General features: G+C 42.2%; 1 protein-coding gene across 1 annotated transcript; it reads right to left on the bottom strand.

Annotated features, from left to right (window-relative positions):
• Positions 1-243: 243 nt before the first annotated feature.
• On the bottom strand, positions 244-9233 carry LOC101050347 (V-type proton ATPase subunit G 1-like). Its single transcript, XM_039463428.2, has 4 exons — positions 9213-9233; positions 8332-8425; positions 7237-7310; positions 244-528 (listed from the first exon to the last, which is right to left on the bottom strand). The coding sequence occupies exons 1-4, from the start codon at positions 9231-9233 to the stop codon at positions 244-246; spliced, it is 474 nt and encodes a 157-aa protein (XP_039319362.2).
• Positions 9234-21559: the final 12326 nt, after the last annotated feature.

Below are 21559 nucleotides of genomic sequence, written 5' to 3'. Positions count from 1 at the left end.
AAGACAACATATGCTCATTAAATTCGTAAGAAATATGAGGTAAAAATATGAAATTTTTAGGTAATCTAAGTCTGTACAAAAAAGCTAGATTTGCTATTCTCCAAAAAGTGGAAGGACCAACTGCATAATATACGGAAATAATGTAACGTCATTTCATAAGAAGATAACTAGAGCTGTACTAAAGCTCCGTAGTCCATGAGGGCATGTAAAATGCCAATCCACAGAACAGGTGCTTCTCTCTTCTTAACAATTTATGTGGTAGTTTTCATGGATTTCTGGCCGAATGTCACAGACAAAAGCCAAGAGGTTATCCAAGACTTCAACCCTGTTCTGCCCAAAGTAGGTCTGGAGAATGGTCATCTTCTCCTGGGTCTCCTTCTCCACTTTGGTGCTGCACCTGCCATGGGATCCCAGGGCTGCAGCTTCCTTGGCCTTGAACTCTTTCTCCCTCTGCAGGCGGTACTGTTCCATTTCAGCCTGAGCTGCTGCTTTGGCCTGCTTCAGCCTTCGGTTCTTTCTTTTGCGGGCCTTCATCCAACTATCTCCCAAATCCTTTCATTCCATCCCCTCTCTGCACTGGCAAGGACTCCCACTGTCCTACCAGTAGGAAGTTATCCCTCGGATTTAAGCATTTACAGCACTAGCATTCTCTTTGAAAAATATGAGAAATAGTGCCTTATGAAAATGATTTTCGGTTTTTTCTTTTAACAGAAAACCCCCTTTTTGTCTCTAATAATAAAAACTGCTCTTGCTGAAGCAGGGGCAGGGGCCTGGGCCTTCCCCCTCAGCCTTACCCTTGTGGGTCATTGAGACACTTGGGTGGAAGCTGGAGGCTTCGAGGAAAGGTATTTCAAAAGCTCTGCTGCAAATCAATCAACCATACAGACTCGTTGTTGGGACAATTGGGGAAATTAGAATATGGACTAAGTGTTAGAAAGTGTTTAAGAATTATTGTTCATTTTGTCAGGTGTGATAATGCTATTAGGGTTGAGACTACATCCTGATTTTTTAAAGCTTCTTATTTCATGATGCTTGAGATTTGCATAAAAATGAAGTGGATATGGGCCGGGCGCAGTGGCTCATGCCTATAATCCCAGCACTTTGGGAGGCTGAGGCGGGTGGACCAGTTGAGGTCAGGAGTTTGAGACAAGCCTGGACAACATAGTGAAGCCCCGTCTCTACTAAACATACAAAAAATTAGCCAGGTGTGATGGTACACACTTGTAATCCCAGCTACTCAGGAGGCTGAGGCAAGAGAATCACTTGAACCCAGGAGTAAGCCGAGATCACGCCACTGAACTCCAGCCTAGGCAATAGAGCGAGACTTTGTCTCCAGAACAAAACAAAAGAAAAAAAAACAAACAAAAATGAAGTGAATATGGCAAAATGAAAATAATGTTAAATTGAAGTGGTGGGTTATGGGGCTCATTATAATCTTCTCTCTGAAAAATGTAAAAGCAATGCTTCAAGCTGGTAGTCATAGGCATCCTAAGAGAGATAGGTTTATTAGCGCAGTTTTCCTTTGAGACTTTGGTTGCCAGTCTAGAGCAGGGCACAGAGGGAATACAGGGGTCTGCTACATTCATCTGCTCACTCGCCACCCATGGATGGTGGCAGGGCATCAAACTACACCTTAAAACTCTCCCCTGGTGTAACTCTTTACTCAACAGAATTAAAGGATGTGTAACTTTTTTTAACCTTAGCATCAGGGCTAACTCCATGCACATCCACCCCTACCCCCTGCAACTGTTTGGCCCCTCCTGTCTGTCTTGTTTGAGTGGGCAAAATCCCCTCTTCCTACCCAGCACACTCCCAGCCCTTATATGCCCTGCCCAAAGCTAGCACCTGCTGTCTCAAAGGAATACTGAGCTGATAAGAGTGTTCCTTCTTTCCTCCCCACCTTGTCTCCCTCTCCTGGGTATCCAGGGATCTAAGGAGAGCACCTCCGGTTACTAGGAAGCTGCTAGATGAATACTAGGCAATAGTATCGCCTTCTCATTTCGGAGACCCACCAGAAACTGCTCACTGGCCAAATGTCAGCACTGTTCTTACATCTCCTTGCTCTGCCCTCTGCCACCAGCCAGCCAAGGAAGCTGAGATGTAGCATCAGAGAGGAAAGAAACTTATGAAATCAAGAAGTGCAGCTGGCCAGGCACGGTGGCTCACGCCTGTAATCCCAACGCTTTGGGAGGCTGAGGTGGGTGGATCACGAGATCAGGAGTTCAAGACCAGCCTGGCCAAGATGATGAAACCCCATCTCTACTAAAAATACAAAAATTAGCCACCAATGGTGGTGGGTGCCTGAAATCCCAGCTACTGGGAGGCTGAGGCAGAGAATTGCTTGAATCTGGTAGGCAGAGGTTGCAGTGAAATCCCAGCTACTGGGAGGCTGAAATCCCAGCTACTGGGAGGCTGAGGCAGAGAATTGCTTGAATCTGGTAGGCAGAGGTTGCAGTGAGCCGAGATTGCCCCACGGCACTCCAGACTGAGTGACAGAGCAAGACTCCATCTCAAAAATAAAAAAATAAATAAAGTGCAGCCTCCCAAGCAGAACAAGGATCCCTGCAGGCATCTCCAATGGGTGGTCACCTGGTCCCTGCTGAAAAGTTTCCACTGGAGGTTGTTTCCACATAGTGCTCTTCTGGGTCAGATGCAGAGCAAGGCACTAATCAGGGTCAGAGCCCAGGGGCAGTGAGAGCTCAGTCGCAAACCACAGAAGGACCCACTGGTCTCCTATCGCAGACCTCCAGAGCAGGGGTTAGAAGCTGCAGCACTCAGAACTCTAGCAGCAAAAAGGTGGCTAGCTGGCTGGCTGGCAGACGAATCTATCCCTTGGCAAGGATGCCACTGTTTGAGTTTTACTCGATCAGCTCCTCAGTTTTGTAAGACCAGAAGCTCAGTTTTGTTAATTCAGGTCCTGGGTGATATAGACCTGTGATACCCTAACCTCTTAAGCAACTTGCCTGCCAAGAGGCCAATTTGCAAATGAGCCATAAATGAGCACAGCTGTCCGGTGAGCAGAATATTCACATTTGCTTTCCAAGACACACATTTCCTGGAATGGAATTTATAACAAGGAGGTTGCTTGGTGAGCATGAAATTAGCTCAAAGGGCAGGGAGGGCTGTGGAAGGGGCTGAGGGAAAGCCACCCTTGGAATTCTTTACATCAGAATACCTGCTTCCACGGATGGAGTTTCCCTTGAGTGAGCTCTTTTCCTTGATATGCCTTTTCTGATAGCCACATAACACCACCTCAAAAGGTTACAATTTTGTGCATATCAGCTATATTTCTCATTGTGTTTTCCTGAAGTCTCCTTGATACTCTGGGGAGGGTAGTGTCTTAATGGTACCTTAGACAGGGTGACTTAATAGTACCCTGGATAGCACTGTGGCCCAGGGCTTCCTTCAGTACTAGTTCTGATATCTGTATACTGATGTATAGAGGTGAGGGTGGGGGCAGAGGAGCTATTTTGGCAACTATTCCCTTTTTCTTGTTCGTGTGATGCTGACAGGTGTTACAACAGGGCTCGTAAATGTAAATGCAGTGGGGTCCAGGGATGTAGCATAAAGAAGTGAAGCAGGCTGGATAAAGCAATTTCAATGCAACTTGAATATAAATATGCTTCTTCATGCCCTCCTCCTCCTCCTTATTCCTCTTCCTCCTCCTCCTCCTCTTCTTCTTCCTCTTCTTCCTTCCTCTTCCTCTTCTTTTTTTTTTTTTAAGATAGAGTCTCACTCTGTCATCCTGGAGTGCAAAGGTACAATATCAGCTCATTGCAACCTCTGCCTCCCGGGTTCAAGCAATTCTCTTGCCTCAACCTCCTGAGTAGCTGGAACTACAGGCACATGCCACCATCCTCAGCTAATTTTTATAGTTTTTAGTAGAGATGGGGTTTCACCATGTTTGCCAGACTGGTCTTGAACTCCTGACCTCAAGTGATTCCCTTGCCTCAGACTTCCAAAGTGCTGGGATTACAGGTGTGAGCCACTGCACCCAGACTTTCATGCTCTTTACTATAAGAAAAAAATAATACAGACATGAAGACAATGGAAGTGGATTCTCAATGGGGCGAGTAGGCAGTGGTGAGTTCTGGGGACTGTGGGGCGGGCATGACCCTTTGCAAAATGACTACTGCTCAACTCCAGTAGACTGTGGCCATGAAATTATCAGGTCTGATTTTTTTCAAGAGAAGTTGGTAAGCTGGATTCGTAGGTGAAATCACTTCATTTTTAAATGTTGGCAGTCAACTCAAACTAATTTTAAAAATGCTTCATTAGTCTGGGCATGGTGGCTCACACCTGTAATCCCAGCACTTTGGAAGGTTGAAGTGGGCGAGTTGCTTGAAGTCAGGAGTTTGAGACCAGCCTGGTCAACATGGCAAAACCCCATCTCTACTAAAAATACAAAAGTTAGCCAGGCATGATGGTTAGTGCCTATAGTCCCAGCTACTCGGGAGGCTGACGCAGGAGAATCACTTGAACCTGGGAAGTGGAGGTTGCAGTGAGCCGAGATCACGCCACTGTACTCCAGCCTGGGTGGTGACAGAGCAAGATGCTGTCTCAAAACCCAAAAAACAGAAAACAAACCAAAAGAAACTTCATTAAAGAAAACAAAACATATCCAGGCCAGATTCAGTATGCAACTTCTTCCTTAATATGTAAAAGGCATATAAACATGATTAAATGTTTTAGGAAATGCTGGTTTCAAAAAATAAAGTAGAAAAATATAGACAGATGTCTGTTGTTTCTTTAACCATGCATGATCTGAAAGAAGTTTTGCAAGAAGCAGACTACTTGAAATTGAGTCTGTCTCAGAAAGCCTGGGACATGTAGCCATCATTTGCTGAAGACACAAGAGACATCTGTTGGTGATTCTCTCCATCAAACAATGCATTTACAACTTTGCTAGGGAAGCATGGAAATTTGAGCTTGACCAAATTTCCAAGACCAAGTTCACCTGCACTGTGATGCTGGGAAGGAGAGACTCTCCTGCTGTCCAGAATTGTGGCGATGAGGAGCCTTGAAGGCTGGTAGGTTTGGATAAATCAACAGAGGCAAAGAGTGTTTTTAGGTGAGGGACTAGCAAAGCAAAGGACAGGGCAGCAGTGTGGATGGATGTGGTCCTGGGAGACCAGCTTGATCAAATCACATCAGCAGTGTGAGAGGCCAGGCTTAAGAAATTTGGTTTAATCTAATAAGAGGAAACTGTCATTACATTCACTGGGGAGAGTTGTGATAAAAATTATTTTCAGATAAATAATCAACCAGCAGAACAAAATGGAATCATTTGACAAGAGGTAAGGAGATCAACTAGGGGCTATTACATCAGTTATTTTTTTGCCGTTTAGGCAGGGTCTTTCTATGTTACTCAGACTAGTCTTGAACTCCTGGACTCACAGGGTCTACCTGCCTCAGCCTCTCAAGTATTGCATTAGTCTTTTTTTTTTTTTTTTTTTTTTTTTTGAGACAGAGTCTCCCACTTCTGCCCAGGCTGGAGTGCAGTGGTGTGATCTCCACTCACTGCAACCACCACCTCCCAGGTTCAAGCGATTCTCCTGTCTCAGCCTCCCAAGAAACTGGGATTACAGGCACCTGCCACCATGGCTGGCTACTTTTTTGTATTTTTAGTAGAGATAGTGTTTTACTATGTTGGCCAGGCTGGTCTTGAACTCCTGACCTCATGATCCGCCCGCCTCAGCCTCCCAAAGTGCTGGGATTACAGGTGTGAGCCACTGCACCCGGCCTTTTTTTTTTTTTTCTTTAAAGACCGAGTCCTTCTGTGTCACAGTGGTGCAATCTCAGCTCACTGCAACTTGTGCCTCCTGGGTTCAAGCGATTCTCCTGCCTCAGCCCCCCTGAGTAGCTGAGACTGTAGGTGCCCACCACCACACCTGGCTAATTTTTGTATTTTTAGTAGAGACGGGGTTTCGCCATGTTGGCCAGGCTGGTCTCGAACTCCTGACCTCAGGTGATCTGCCTGCCTAGGCCTCCCAAAGTGCCGAGATTACAGGCGTGAGCCACTGTAACCAGCCTGTGCTAGTCTTGATATCACTGGGTCACCTGCTCCTCAGGATCTGGAGAAGACCCTCCTGAACCCCAAACACTCTGTGAGTCCATACGCCCTTGCTTACTCTGATCACCTTGGGCTCCAGTGTCTAGCTCTGCCACATTCTGCGTTTTGCGGTTTTTTCTTCCTCTCTGCCTCAACATTGGCAGAAATGTAGGACACGACTTTTTCTCTCCCGCTCCTTTACATAAAGAACCTAAGTGTGGAGGGGAGCCAGGGATGGCATGTGTACATCACAGGACCATTAGAGCACACAGCTAGAATTAGACTTCCCAGTTCTTAGAAAGCTCCAGTATCGTTACTGCGGACTCCACACCGGCGTTCAGCCACAGTACCAGCCTTCTCTCCCTCCTTCTCTCTCTGGCTCCTCCTCGCTTTACAAATCCTGTTAATTCTTCATGCTAATGGTTTAACCAGCTCTTCCTTGCTGCCTTCCAGGCCATACCACCAGGGCCTTACTTCTATCTCCTTAGATCTTTTCCCAAGCAAAGGCAATTCCTTTCTAAGAGAGGCCCTAGCATTAGTTTTATGAATAGCAATTTTTCTAGGAACCCCACCCACTTGGCCTTGCCCCCAGGGGAGCCCCTGGAACACCTTTGGGGAACTCTCGGGTTTCATTTTGAAAACTGATGGGCTAAATTACTTTCTTTTCTTTCTTTTTTCTTTTTCTTTTTTTTTTTTCTTTTTTTTTTTGAGACAGGGGCTTTCTCTGTCACCTAGGCTGGAGTGCAGTGGCACAGCCAAGGCTCACTGCAGCCACAATCTCCTAGGCTCAAGCCTCAGGTGATCCTCTGGCCTCAGCCTCCCAAGTCACTGGACTATAGGTGTGCACCACTATCCCTGGCTAATTTTTTTTTTTTTTTTTTGGTAGAAATGGGGTTTCACTATGTTTTCCAGGCTGGTCTTGAACTCCTGGGCTCAAGCAATCCTCCCATTTCAGCCTCCCAAAGTGCCGGGATTACAGGTATGAGCCACTGTGCCCAGGTAGGCTAGATACTTTTTGAGAGCCTTTCTGTGTTTCAAGCTCTATGAGTCTATGCTTCCTGCATTTCAAATCTGTGTGACTGATAAAAGCTGGCAGAAATGAAAAGCTGAGAAGAAAGCTTGGCTTGGAATAGTGATTCTCAAGATTTTTACATTCAGAATCCCTTTATGCTCCCTAGGAGAACCTCAAAGGACTTTCGTTCTTTCCCTTGTACCAGTCTTCGAATGCTGTGTGATCTTGATGCAGTAATTAGCTCCTCTGAACCTCAATGTCTTTCTTAAAATTAGCACTGAAACATCCACTAGAAAGGACTACAGTGAGAATTAAATAAGAGACTTGGTTTGTAATCCCCCCACTTACTGGCTGTAAGAGGCTGGGGCAAGTCACTCAACCTCTCTGAATCATATCAATTTCCTCATCATTATAGGGGAAAAAGGAAAATAATACAGGGTTTATTTTCCAGGTTTATATCAAGAATTTGGAATAATGCCTTGATAAAAAGCGAATAAAATCTAGTCCGTGCTCCTTTCCAACATACTGGTTCACTTAAATCTGCCCTCCTATGCAATCTTTTGTCAGGAATATCTTTATTTCATCAAAAGTTCACTGTAGAAATGTACCAGCAATTCCATTTTATACTGGTCCTTTAAAAATATGTTTTTGGCTCTACAGTGACCTTTTTCTTTTTCATTGAGGGGATCGGGACACCAGATTCTGAAGGCAGAATATATTAAAGACCAGACTTGAATTTAAGCCGGATCATAGGAAGGAAACTTGGCATGGACCAGTACGGGAGGCACCTCTGAGAGGGACGTTATCCCTCTGAATGGGCTTCCTCATCTACGATCCCACCACCCTGCAGCCTGGCCTGCTGTATGACATTCAGACATCCTCTGTCGGGGCAGTCTCGGTCCTGGTTGTTGAGTGGGACTCTGACTTGGAATCTGTGCCCACAAATCTGGCCCGTGACTTCCCCTTCAGCTTTGAATTTTCAGAATTAGAGTCCCTCCTTGGCTTGGTGCTGTTTTCCAGAAGGCCTGTTTTAAACATCGGTATCACCTGAGAGGAGTAGCAGCTCAGCATTTACTCCTCAGCACGTACCCTAACAGCTCAGCGTGGATCAGGGTAATGTGGAACCGTACCGTCACAGAACCCTAAAAGAGGTACTGCAAGGACCTTAGTGATCAACCAATCTAACTACCTTGTTTTATATAAGAGAAAACTGAGGCCGGAGTGATGAAGCAACTTTATCAAAGGTGTGCGGAATCATTAGCGGTACCGAGAGGAGAGCTCAGGTTTCCCCACTTCAGGTCCAGTATTTCCCCCCCATATCTCCCATCTATCCTTCCTTCCAATAAAGGGCTGTTGAGAACCTATTATGTGGCAAGAATTATGGTGAGAGCTAGGGATACAGAGGTGCCTAATAGACAACTCAGGCTTCACATTGCCTACCTGTGCACATTGGCTACATGGATTAATGAGCTCCCCTGCCCTCCGCCACCGTCAGTGGGCACAGAATTGGTAAGGGTTGATGGGAAGATAAATGAAGGAGGATGTCCCTAACATGGGCTGTCACATCCCCATCCACCCACCCAACCTGAGCAGTAACACTTCTATGAAAATACTGGGAACAGGGCAGGAGTTGGGGGGCCAGAAGCAGAAGAAAAGGAGAAGCACAGGTCTCTGAAAGCAGGCTGAGGAAGGCCCCGAAGGCAAGCCTCCCTCCTCCTGTTGTAGCTGAAGGAGAAGAAGCAGGCATGTACTTGACCCAGCTTAACGATGAGTCTTGCTTAAGACTACTTCTCTAGAGGATCAAGGAAGCTCTGGCACTGAGTAGAAGCGTAGGAGGAAGCTGGACTCCGCAGCCATCCCCAGCCTCCCACCTCTTGGGCTCGGCAGCTGTGCACCCCTCTGCTCCTGCACCCTGAGGCCCTCTCTCCAGGGCTCCCAGCCTCAACAGTCAAGCCCACAAGTTGGCTGGGGGCCACCTTTCCCAGAAACTAGAAAGCTACGCTAGGCATCTATCCTCTGTGAATCACTGCCCTCATGTCATTAAGGAAACTTATTGGAGGTCCGATAGCTACAGCGAGCTTAAAAGAAAAGCTAAAACTTTTTCATGAACTGATAATAACTAGTTGAAAGTTTCAACTGAGTAAGCACCCCTGGAGATTTCAGCCCCATCGCCAATCAAACTGTCTCATTCTAACTCTGCCTCTCCCCGCTTGGAGCTGAGGTCTGCCGTGGGGCTTCCAGGGGAGAGTGTTTCTGTTCTGTAAAGGGCTATTCTGTTTCTATTCTATATCGAGGGGGTCCTCTTTAGATGCCGGGATGCCTAGGCACTAGAGAGGAAAAGCCCTTTATAGCATCCTTCTGTGTTTCTGGCTGCCAGGATGCCTAGGCATTAAATCCCTTCACAGGCCTGAAAACCTCCCAGACCACTGTACACACATAGCATGCTCCTGGTCCAGTGGGGGTGACTGAAATTCTTATCACCATTAGAGTCATTTCTCTGATATACCCTCTAAAAAACCCCTGTAAAAACGCAAATCATATACTACACAAATTATTACACTATCCTCTCTACTTTTGTGAATTTTAGAAATTCTATCCAGTTGAAAAAAAATAGGCAATATTAGCTGGCAAGGATAATCGTTTACTCATTTGTACCCATTAAATTCTGAATTAACATTCAGTAAAGTTTATTGAGCTTCTGTGCTGTGCCAAGCTCATTGTAGAAGTTGAGTTGGCTTCAGGGCTGAATCTTTTGCCTTAAGGCAGTGAATCAGAATCTCTACGGGTGTGGCTTGGGCATTTTACAATCTGTCCTGGAGATGTGAGTGTGCACCTGGGGTGGGGAACTGCTGCCCTCAGATGCACAGAAAGGGAAGAAAGAGCTCCCAGGTAGCCTTGGGTCCTGCCCTCCCCTGCTCCAGGCCAGACCATCTCTGTGTGATGTTAAGACTGTCATTTGTCTCTTTGGCTTTCAGTTTGGACTTTGTTCTGGAAAATGAGAGAATGGGACTTGATCTTTGAGGTCCTTTCCATCAGTACTCACCCTCTAAGCCAGAACCAAAACTTAAGTCTCTTTCAACTGCAACATTTTGTGATTGTACACGTCATCTTATGGTTAGAGGAGCAAAATGGAGACTTTCTGGGTGACTCTGAAATCAAAACCAGCCAGGCGAACCCTCCTGTCCTTCACACAATTCCTTTTACCTGTTTACTGTCCATCAAACTCAGGGTTAAACCAACCTAACAAGACGGTGGCAATATCAAGGCTGCTCCTAGCCATAAAAGCATTAATCTTCATAATGGCCCATCTTCCCCAGACCACTTCCTCCATCTGGACATTTATGGGACGGTGAATCAAGAGTTACCCAGGAAGCTCTCTGTGCAATGCCAGGCAGGTCACAACGTTCTGTGAGGGTTCTGAGTCCTAACCAACAAGAGACCTCTTCAGGCCAGGGTCCCAAAGGCTTCAGGGAGAAAAATGTCCTTAGTCACTTTCTACTGTCCAGGTTATGGTGTGGCACAAGAGGGACACATATCCCCACTCTTCTTTGGAAAATAATAATGCAGGAAGAATTTTGAATTCACCCTTTGGCTAAAATGGAAGTTTATTAAATGAAGAGATATTGATACATATGTATTCCGAGAAACAAATTTTATTTGTCATGATAAGTCTGTTCCTGAAAACATTGTGTTCAAGTTGAACATATGAAAACAGAACTTTTCTTCTTCAATGGAAGCGACACCTAACAATTTGAATTTAGATTTCTCTGCCTCTTGTGTTGACTAATTGGTAATGTAGAAACCAACATTCAAATCCAGGGAAGCAAATCCTTTTATATATGATTCAATTAAATTATCTGAGGATAAATTATGCCTTATGTTTTATTTTTAACTATTATTTTTGGGAGGGAGCATTGCAAAATATTTATTATTCCCTTAAGATCCAACTTTTGGTTCTTAGGACATCAGTTTCAGATGAGGATGCACAAGTCTCTATTCCCATTACTATACTGGGGGCGTGGGGTACTGAAATGTGCAATGTGAATGTTGAGTCTTTGCTGAAAGGGTACTATCTGCTCATCTGCCAAAGAGAAGGTGAATAGAAAATTCCTAAAACTAAAAAACCAAGAAGTGGCAGTATATATTTGTAATTTAAAAATATCAAGGTTAGAAAAGGAGATCCAAGATGGCTGATCACTAGCAGCTCCAGATTGTAGCTCCCAGTGAAAGCACAAAGAACGAGAGGACGCCACACCTTCACATGAATTCTTGTTGCTCACGCACCAGGAGATTCCCAGCAGAGGAGCCCCACGGGTCGCCAACGCGACTCTTGTGACTGGCGAGGCGGTTTTGCCAGCACCTCGGAGCATCGGTTCTTGGTGCAGAGTCAGAAAAGCACCATCAATCTTAATGCTGCTGATTTAGTCGGCGCAGTGGGTTGCTCAGATTTCGGCGCTGAGAATCAGTAAGTTGGACGTCCACTCGGAAACCCAATTACAAAGACGGTAATTATAAAGACCACAGATGGATACATCTACAACGGAGGGAAGAAAACAGCCAAAAAAGGCTGAGAATACCCAAGATCAGAATTCCTCTCCCTCAGCAGGGGATCACAGTACCTCATCAGTAACGAAACAAGGCTTGATGGAGAACGAGTGTGTTCCAATTACAGAAGCAGGCTTCAAAATGTGGATAATGAGAAACTTCTGTGAATGGAAAGAACTTGTTCAAACCCAATCTAAAGAAACTAAGCACTTTGAAAAAAGGTTTGACGAAATGTTAACAAGAATACACAATTTAGAGAGGAATATAAGTGAATTGATGGAGCTGAAAAACACAATACGAGAACTACGTGAAGTATGCACAAGTTTTAACAGCCGAATTGATCAAGCAGAAGAAAGAAAGGATATCAGAGGTCGAAGACCAACTCGATGAAATAAAACAAGAAGACAAGATTAGAGAAAAAAGGATAAAAAGGAACGAGCAAAGTCTCCAAGAAATATGGGACTATGTGAAAAGACCTAATCTACGCTTGATAGGTGTACCTGAATGTGACGAAGAGAATGAATCCAAGCTGGAAAATATGCTTCAGGATATTATTCAGGAAAATCTTCCCAACCTAGTAAGGCAGGATAACATTCAACTCCAGGTAATACAGAGAACACCACAGAGATATTCCTCAAGAAGAGCAACTCCAAGGCACATAATTGTCAGATTCACCAGGGTTGAAATGAAGGAGAAAATACTAAGGGCAGCCAGAGAGAAAGGTCAGGTTACCCACAAAGGGAAGCCTATCAGACTTACGGCAGATCTCTCAGCAGAAACCCTACAAGCCAGAAGAGAGTGGGGACCAATATTCAACATCCTTAAAGAAAAGAACTTTCAACCCAGAATTTCACATCCAGCCAAACTAAGCTTCATTAGTGAAGGAAAAATAAAGTTTTTTGTGAACAAGCAAGCACTCAGAGATTTCATCACCACCAGGCCTGCTTTACAACAGCTTCTGAAAGAACCACTACACATAGAAAGGAACAAACAGTATCAGCTTTTCTAAAAAATACCAAAAAGAGCATCAATATAATGAAGAATTTACATCAACTAATGGGCAAAATAGCCAGCTAATATTAAATGGCAGTATTAAACTCACATATATCATTATTAATTCTAAATTTAAATTGACTAAATCCCCCAATCCAAAGACAGACAGGCAATTTGAGTAAAAAACTAAAACCCGTCAGTATGCTGCATCCAGACCCATCTCATATTCAAGGATACACAAAGACTCAAAACAAGGGATGGAAAAAGATTTACCAACCAAACAGAGAGCTAAAATATATAAATAAAAAGCAGAAGTTACAATTTTTGCCTCTGATAAAATAGTCGTTAAAGCAACAAAGATCAAAAGAAGCAAAGAAGGACATTATATAATGATAAAAGGATCAATGCAACAACAAGAGCTAAAGATCCTAAATATATACGCACCCAATACAGGAATACCCAGACATACAAGACTAATAAAGAGACTTAGACTCCCACACAATAATAGTGGGAGAATTCAACATTAATATTAGACAGATCAATGAGACAGAAAATTAATGATATCCAGGACTTGAACTCAGATCTGGAACAAGTAAACGTAATTAACATTTATAGAACTCTCCACTTTAAATACACAAAATATACACTCTTATCAGTACCACATCATATCAACTTAGAAGTTTAAACGAAATGTTGGTTGGCTCCTTGTTTGTTATTCTCTTCCCTCATTTTCTTTTATGTCTCCATTATTAAGGACAATTATAGGCATACCCATATTTAGACTGCATTCTAGCCTGGGCAATAAAGCAATACCCCCATCCTCTCTCCCTCTTCCTCTTTCTCTTTCTTCCCCTTCTTTATTCTTTTTCTTATTATAAAAAAAATCAAGGTTAATAGCAAATAAGTCTATTAATTGAATTTAAAATGGTGACCTATGTCAAGAAATACCATAAGTCAAGTAAAAAGATCAGTGATGAAATGGGAAAAGATATTTGCAACTTAAATGTCAGACAAAGGTTAATTTCCATGGCATATAAAGTTTCTCAAAAAGGATAATGAAAAAGGTCAATAGTCACAGAAAAATCAGCTAGAGATATCAATAATTATTAGAAAAAGAAATGCAAACGTCCCTTAACATTATGAAAAGATGTTCAGCCTCACTTAAAAGGCATTCAAATCGAGACTAAATTGAGATGTTATTTCTAACTTACCAGATTGGCAAAAATCCAAAATTTAAGAATACACTGTTGGCAAGACTGGGAAAACAGACACTCTCATTCATTCCTAGTCAGAATGCAAATTGGTTCAATCCCTACAGAGGATAATTTGGCAATATATAAGAAAATTGTTTATGCAAATACCCTTAACCCAGTAATCTCACTTCTAGGAGCCTATCACAGAGAATATGCTAGAGAAATAGGAAAAGATACACCCATACATATGTACGCATGTATCCTTATATAGAGATCTAGATCTATTTATCTACTTATCTATCTATAGAAAGAGGCAATTTCTTAGAGCACTTTTTCTAACAGCAAGACTGGACACAATCAGAAAGCCTATCAGAGGTGACCGGTTGAATAAAGTTTGGTGCTTCCATACACTGGAGTATCAAAAAACTGCAATAAGGAAAGAGGAACATCTCTGAATTTTTCCATGAAACGATCTACAGGATACATTCAATGAAAAAAAGAATTTAAAAAATGTATAGTATGCCACTTACGCCAAAAATGCCTTGCCATGGCAGAAGGCAATAGCACTATCAAATAATACTAAGACTTTATTTAAAAAAAAAAAAAAAGGACTCAGGATAAAATGGTACAGCCAATTTTGAAAAAGTTTGGCAGTTCCTCAAAAACGTGAACAGAGTTACCACATAACCCAGCAATTCCATTCCTAGATATATACACCCCAAATTAATAATGTATGCCCACACTAAAACTTGTACATGAATGTTCATTTGCTGCATTATTTGTAATCTGCCCAAAGTGGAAACAACCCAAATGTCCATTGACTGATAGAAAATAAACAAGATGTGGTATATCCATACAAGGGAATATTATTTATCTATAGAAAGGAAGTACTGCTACTTGTTAAAATATGGATGAACCTTGAAAACATTGTGCTAAGTGAAAGAAGCAAGTCACAAAAGACCACATATTGTATGATGCCATTTGCATGAAATGCCCGCAACAGAAAAACCTGTAGAGACAGGAAGTAGAATGGTGGTTGTCAGGAAATGGGAGTGGGAAGAGGAATGGGTAGTGACTGCTAATGGGTATCTGGGTGTTTTTTTTGGGGTAAGGCAATTATTCTGCAATTAGATGGTGGTAATAGTTGCACAAGTTTTTGAATATACTAAAAACCACTGAACTGTACATTTTAAAAGGGTGAGTTTTATGGTGCATTGAATTGTTCCTCAATTAAAAAGATGTATACATTAGGGCTGGGTGGGGTGGCTCCTGCCTGTAATCCCAGCACTTTTTGGGGGCTGAGATGGGCAGATAACTTGAGATCAGGAGTTTGAGACCAGTCTGGCCAACATGGTGAAACTCTGTCCCTACTAAATATACAAAAATTAGCTGGGCATGGTGGTGGGCGCCTGTAATTCGAGCTACTTGGGAGGCTGAGGCAGGAGAATCACTTGAACCCAGGAGGTGGAGGTTGCAGTGAGCCAAGATCATGCCAGTGCACTCCAGCCTGGGCAACAGAGCATGACTGTCTCAAAAAAAAAAAAAAAAAAAAAGAAAAAAGAAAAAAAATATATCTACATTAAAATGTTAAAATATTCATTGATAAACAACAACACAAAAAGACTAAGGTACCAACATAAATCATCTCCATTTGCTAAAGATGGGACAATTGGAGCATCAAAGTAATAACTATAAGTGACTCAAACATGTAAAATATGTTTAAATCCATGATTTGAAGAATTCCAAAAAAAAATTATCTTGAAAGCTATTAATAATGGAAAAATAAGCATTTATTCGGTCTTTTCTGCACAAACTATGCCTAAGGATAACCAAATAGTTGATGAGAGAAGATTCTCTTTACAGAATTTTTTAAACTAATAGACAAGGAAGGAATAATAGAATATGATCATTTTGCAATGCTGATGAATTATTGGATCTGTGCAATAATTAACAATGGCTGATAACTTCACAAAAAGAGAGACAATCACACATTACATATCACTGATGGTTGCACCCACTAATACCTATGAAGTACTCTTGCATACAAAAAAAAAAAAAAATCTAGCCAGAACGTGAGAAGTAGAAAAATTCCTTTTTAAAGTTTCTTTTCTTGTTAACGAATAAATCATAAGTGTGCTAATAACTCTTTGTTAAGCCCTAGCTTGTGTAGCTGTTAGACGTGCCATGCTTACAGGCATGTAATACATTCTATGTTCTTGTACTTTAACCAAAATATCTGTGCTGAATGTGCTCACAGGCATGTCCCAGCTCTCCACTGCTTTTACCTGTTTAAAAAAGTTTTCAATTATTAGCCAATAGGGTTTTAGTTTAAATTGTGAGGTCCGGCTCCAGCCAATGGAGATCAGACACAGCAGTGAGGACAACCCCAAATGCATAAGGGATAAATTTGTCTGTTTTCCTTTGTTCTCTCGTGGCACAATGGCTAGTGAGGGTACCCTTCCTGCAGTCTGGGAAGGAAAACCTGCATTGCTGAAAGATCCTTTGTCTCAGTGCTAATTTTTAAATTTTTCTTTGCCTCGTTGAGCATCTATTTCCATCGGCAAACAGGCATCAGCAAACAAAGAAACTTGTTAAACAACTTCACAGGGATGCAATTTTGAAAACATACATTGTGGGAAATTCTACACAACAATCTGGTTTCTTTAACAACAACACTGCAAGGAACAAAGCATACAAAGGGAACGAAGTGTAATCTACAAATCATAAACCTAGGAGACACATTAAACCATGCCAATGCATGAACCTTATTTGAATCTGAATTCAAACAAACCACTAAAAATTTAAAGACAATAAAACATTGTTTTTAGACAATTAAGAAATAATGAACACTGACAAAATATGTGATAATGTTAAAGAATTATTAATAGTTTTAGAGATTGTGATGGTTAATTTTATGTATCAACTTGACTGAGCCATGGGGGGCCCAGATATTTGGTCAAACATTATTCTGGGTATGTTTGTTAAACATTATTCTGCGTGTGCTTTTGGATGAGGTTAACAGTTAAATCAATAAACTGAATAAGGCAGATTGCTCTTCTTGATGTGGGTGGGCCTCATTCCATCAGTAAATGCCTGAACAGAACAAACAGGCAGATCCTCCCTCAAATAAAAGGGAACTCTTTGTGCCTTATTGCTTACACCGGGAGGTTGTTGTTTTCCTGCCTTGAAACCCCAGTTGGAAAATCTGCTCTTCTTGGATCTCAAGCCTGCTGGCTTTCATACGGGAACTGACACCCTCAGCTCTCCTGGTTCTCAGGCTTTCAGACTCAGACTGGAACTATACTTTGTCTGTCCTTGGTCTCCAGCTTGTCAACTGTAGATTTTGGGATGTCTCAGCTTCTATAAATCATGTAGCTAATTTCTTATAATAAGTCTTCTCTCTCTCTCCCTCTCTCCTTTTCTCTCTCTCTCTCTCTCTCTCTCTCTCTCTCTCTCGATACACATACACACACACACACACACACACACACACACACACACACACACACACACATCCACACATCTCCTGTTGGTTGTTTCTCTGGAGAACACTGACTAATACAAGGATGGTAAGTTGTTGTAGTTATACTTAAGAGTCCTTATCCTTTGGAAATACATATATGAAATACAGATAAAATGATATGATGTCTGACATTTGCTTCAAAATAATCTTAGGATGGAAGGAAATGGATAAAGATTTAGATGAAACAGATTGGCTATCTGTTGGTAATTGTTAAAGCTGGATGATGGAAGCATGGGGTTTCCTCATGCTATTCTCTCTGCTTTTATGTACGGTTACAGTTTTTTTAAAGTAAAAAAATTAAAAGGGAAGAAAATGAAAAATAGGAAATTGAAAAATATTAGTAGTATGGGGGAATTACTTTTTCTTATGACAACTACTGTAGAATCATTTGAATCTATGTGTGTGTAAAAATAAGTAATTTTTAAAACTAAAAAGTGAAGAGGACCTAGCATCAATATAATAAATAATGGTGAAACTTTAGATGCATTCTCATTAAAGGTAGGAACAGCAATGATGCATGCTCTTTGACATTGTACTGGAGTCTTAGCTCTCACAATAAGGCGAGAAAAAGAAGAGCTAAATAGATTTGGAGAAAAAATATTGTTATTTGCAGATAATATTGTATGTATAGATAATCCAAAATTACTTACAAACTGCAGAAAACTGCTGGATATAAAAGCAAGGCACAAAAATCAACATTGTTCCTATAATACTGGCAATAACTGATAGTAACTAGACAATGTGATAGTACAAAATTATATATATAATGGCAACAGAAACTGTAAGGTACATAGAAGTAAATCTCTCAAAAGATGAGAAAACGTTTATAAAGAAAATTATAAAACATTACTGAAGGATGTAAGAATAGACTTGAATGAAATAATAAATATATCAATTATCTCCCAGATTAATCTCTAAAGTTCAATGCCTTGAACCAAGAGGTCAACAACAGAACTTTTTGGGAACTTGATAAACTGATACCAAATTTCAACTTTTCAAAATTGTGAGAAACATTTTAAAAATAAGAACAAAGGAGGTGTGTTTTTACCAAGTATTAAGGCTCATTAGAAAGCTATCGTACCTAAAATAGTGAAATACTGGGACAGGGATAGAAAAATAAATTAATAGAATAGACTAGAGATTCCAGAAATAGCCTCATATAAAATTTGAAATAATATATTATACAGATGATAGTTGAGAAATGATGAAAAAATCAATAAACGGAGTAATTGGTTTGCCATGTGGGGGGACAAAATGAAGTTACATTCTTACTCCACACATAACACAAAAATAGTTTCCAGATGGGTTAAAGCTCTAAATATGAAAAATAAAAATTAAATTTTTTAGAAGAAAATACAAAGGGAAATATTTCTATTCTCAAGGTACAGAACACAAGACACAAAAAGCTAAAATAATAAAAGGAAGTATTGATTGCATTATAATTTAAATTTTCTATGTAACAAATGACCCCATCCAAAGTAAAAAGATGGTGACAGATTAGAGAAGATATTTTCAACATATATTACATAAAATATAGAAAATTCATATCAGAATATATAGGGATCCTACAATTTGATAAGAAAAACAACCTAATAAAAAGCCGAGCAGAAGATATAAATAATTGACAGAAGAGAAAATCCAAACAATGAATAAATACAGGGAGAGATACTCAAAATACTTAGTAATCAGAGAAATAAAACAAAACAAGATGCTATTTTACACCTATCAGACTGATAGAAATTAAAAAGTCTGAATGTGAAGATGTTGGGAAACTAAAATGCAGCTGGTTGGACAACTAATTTAGTACAAGTAATTTGAGATAAAATTCAGGATATGGTTCTAATTAGTTGAAAACTCATACATTATATAACACAACAGTGCTTGTACTCAGCATATACTTCTAAATATACACCTGGGAGAAATTCTGACACATGAACACAAAGAGGCATTTGAGAACATTCACTGTAGCATTTTAAAATAAAAATAAACAGGAGGAAAACCTGGAAATAAAGTATTAAAGTTGGATAAATTTCTGGTGAACAAAACGTGCTGTATCCACATGCTTAAATACTATGCAGTAGTTAAAAATAAATGAACTAGAACTAGCCTATGCATCAGCATAGACAGATCTCAAAAATAATGTAGAATTTATTTGTTTATTTGTTTATGGAGACGAAATTTCATTCTTATTGCCCAGGCTGGAGTGTAATGGCTCGATCTCAGCTCACTGCAACCTCTGCCTCCTGGGTTCAAGAGAATCTTCTGCCTCAGCCTCCCGAGCAGCTATTTCTGTATTTTTAGTAGAGACGGGTTTTCACCATGTTGGCCAGGCTGGTCTTGAACTCCTGACCTCAGGTGATCCACCCACCTTGGCCTCCTAAAGTGTTGGGCTTATAGGCATGACCAACCACACCTGACCATAATGTAGAATTTAAAAAGCAATTTCCAGAATAGTACAATGTATTATTTATTGGGAGTAAGAGAATGGGGACAAGCATAGACAGCACTTTTGAGAAGTTCCACTGTGAAATGGAAGAGATTGTAATAGCTGGAAGTGGGAGTATAGTGGCTGATGAGAGTTATAATTTTCTTTTTAAATGAACATTACTAGAGCTTGTTGCAAATGGGTGGGAAAGATCTGGTAGAGAGACTGAAAATCACTCATAAAGAGCAAAATCCTTGGGAAGGTGGAAGCTTCAGCTCCAAAGCACAAAAGGAACACGCCACCTTATTTTAGGCAGCTAAATGGTAAGGGGCCATGGGATGGAATGACGGAGCTGAATTTGTAGGCTGTTGAGGAGAAGGAACCTTCAAGAAGTAATGCTAATTGGATGTCTGCTAATATTATAAAGGGGAGTCTGGTTAAAAGGCAGCACAAAAGGACCTCCCTCCTGTCACACCCTGCCCTTTCTGAGAGTCTGGGACCATGCTATTGTCACGCCTAACATCGTCTTTTTTTCTTCTTCTTCTTAGACGGAGTTTCACTCTTGTCTCCCCGGCTGGAGGGCAATGGCATGATCTCGGCTCACTGGGACCTCCACCTCCTGGGTCCAAGTGATTCTCCTGCCTCAGCCTCCCCAATAGCTAGGGTTATAGGCACGTGTCACCATGCCCGGCTGATGTTTGTATTTTTAGTAAAGATGGGGTTTCACCATGTTGGCCAGGCTGGTCTCCAACTCCTGACCTCAGATGATCCACCCACTTTGGCCTCCCAAAGTGCTGGGATTACAGGCGTCAGCAATGCGGCCGGCCATGTCACTCCTAATTTCTAATCTGCTCTAGGGAGAGTCCCAATAGTCCATCTGCGTACTGAAGATAAAGTGAATTTCACAGCCAATACCACACAATAGCTTCTCTACTGAGCTATAAGCTGCTTCTGGACTGGACGGTGTTTTGTTTTTATTTTAATCCTCAGCACCAGTGCCTCTCACACAGAATTTAGCTGAGCGGGTTAGGTCTAAGTGCTGCTGCTGTGCTATCAGAATGGCACCTGGGGCTGGTTCTATACCGACCTCTGCTGCTTACTCGTTCAGTAATCTAAAGCAAGTTCTTGAACTTCTCTGGGCCTGTTTTCTACCTGGCAGAGTGGTTAACTGCGTTTAGGATATTGGAAGCACCTAAGGCAGGAAAAGCACATAGACCAGCAGTTAAGACGTCCCTTGAGGATACAAATACCGGGAATTTCTCCCGCTGTCCCCACCCGTCAAGCGCACCAGGGCTCCCAGGTCTAGCTTCGTCCGCCCCCTACCTCCACAAATCTCACTTTCTCTTCCTCTCCCTATGCCTAGCAGTGCCTCAACGAGGTCTGCGGTCAGACGTCACTCCCAGGTGACTGTCCATCAGGGATGCCGCCTCGCCCACCTAGCCACCCCTGAAGCTTGTGGAGCCTGCATCGGCTGGCCGGCTGGCAGGGGGCGCGCCAACAGAGCTGCCAGCCTGAGTGTCTCCCCCGTGGGTGGGAGGAGTGACCGCCACTCACCACCTCCCCGGGGTGCACCTGTCGAGAGACGGCCCGAGAGTTCCAGGGTGAGTGCGCAGAGGAGCTTATCTGCCTGCTTGCGGGTCGGTCGGTCCTGCCGGCTGCTGGGCGCTAGCCTGCGTCACCTGCTTCTCTCGCTCCCTGTCCCTCGTCCGCCGCCCCCTCGGGCCCCCTCCCTTCAGCAGCCGGCCTCTGGGTCCTCCCACCGGGCCTTCGGGCTCGGCCTGGGAGCGCATAAAACGCGCCCGGGCCGCGCCGCTGC

Source organism: Saimiri boliviensis, chromosome 14, assembly GCF_048565385.1.
Source record: "Saimiri boliviensis isolate mSaiBol1 chromosome 14, mSaiBol1.pri, whole genome shotgun sequence".
In the NCBI taxonomy this organism is placed as follows: domain Eukaryota; kingdom Metazoa; phylum Chordata; class Mammalia; order Primates; family Cebidae; genus Saimiri; species Saimiri boliviensis.
This window is presented reverse-complemented; position numbering and strand designations above follow the sequence as displayed.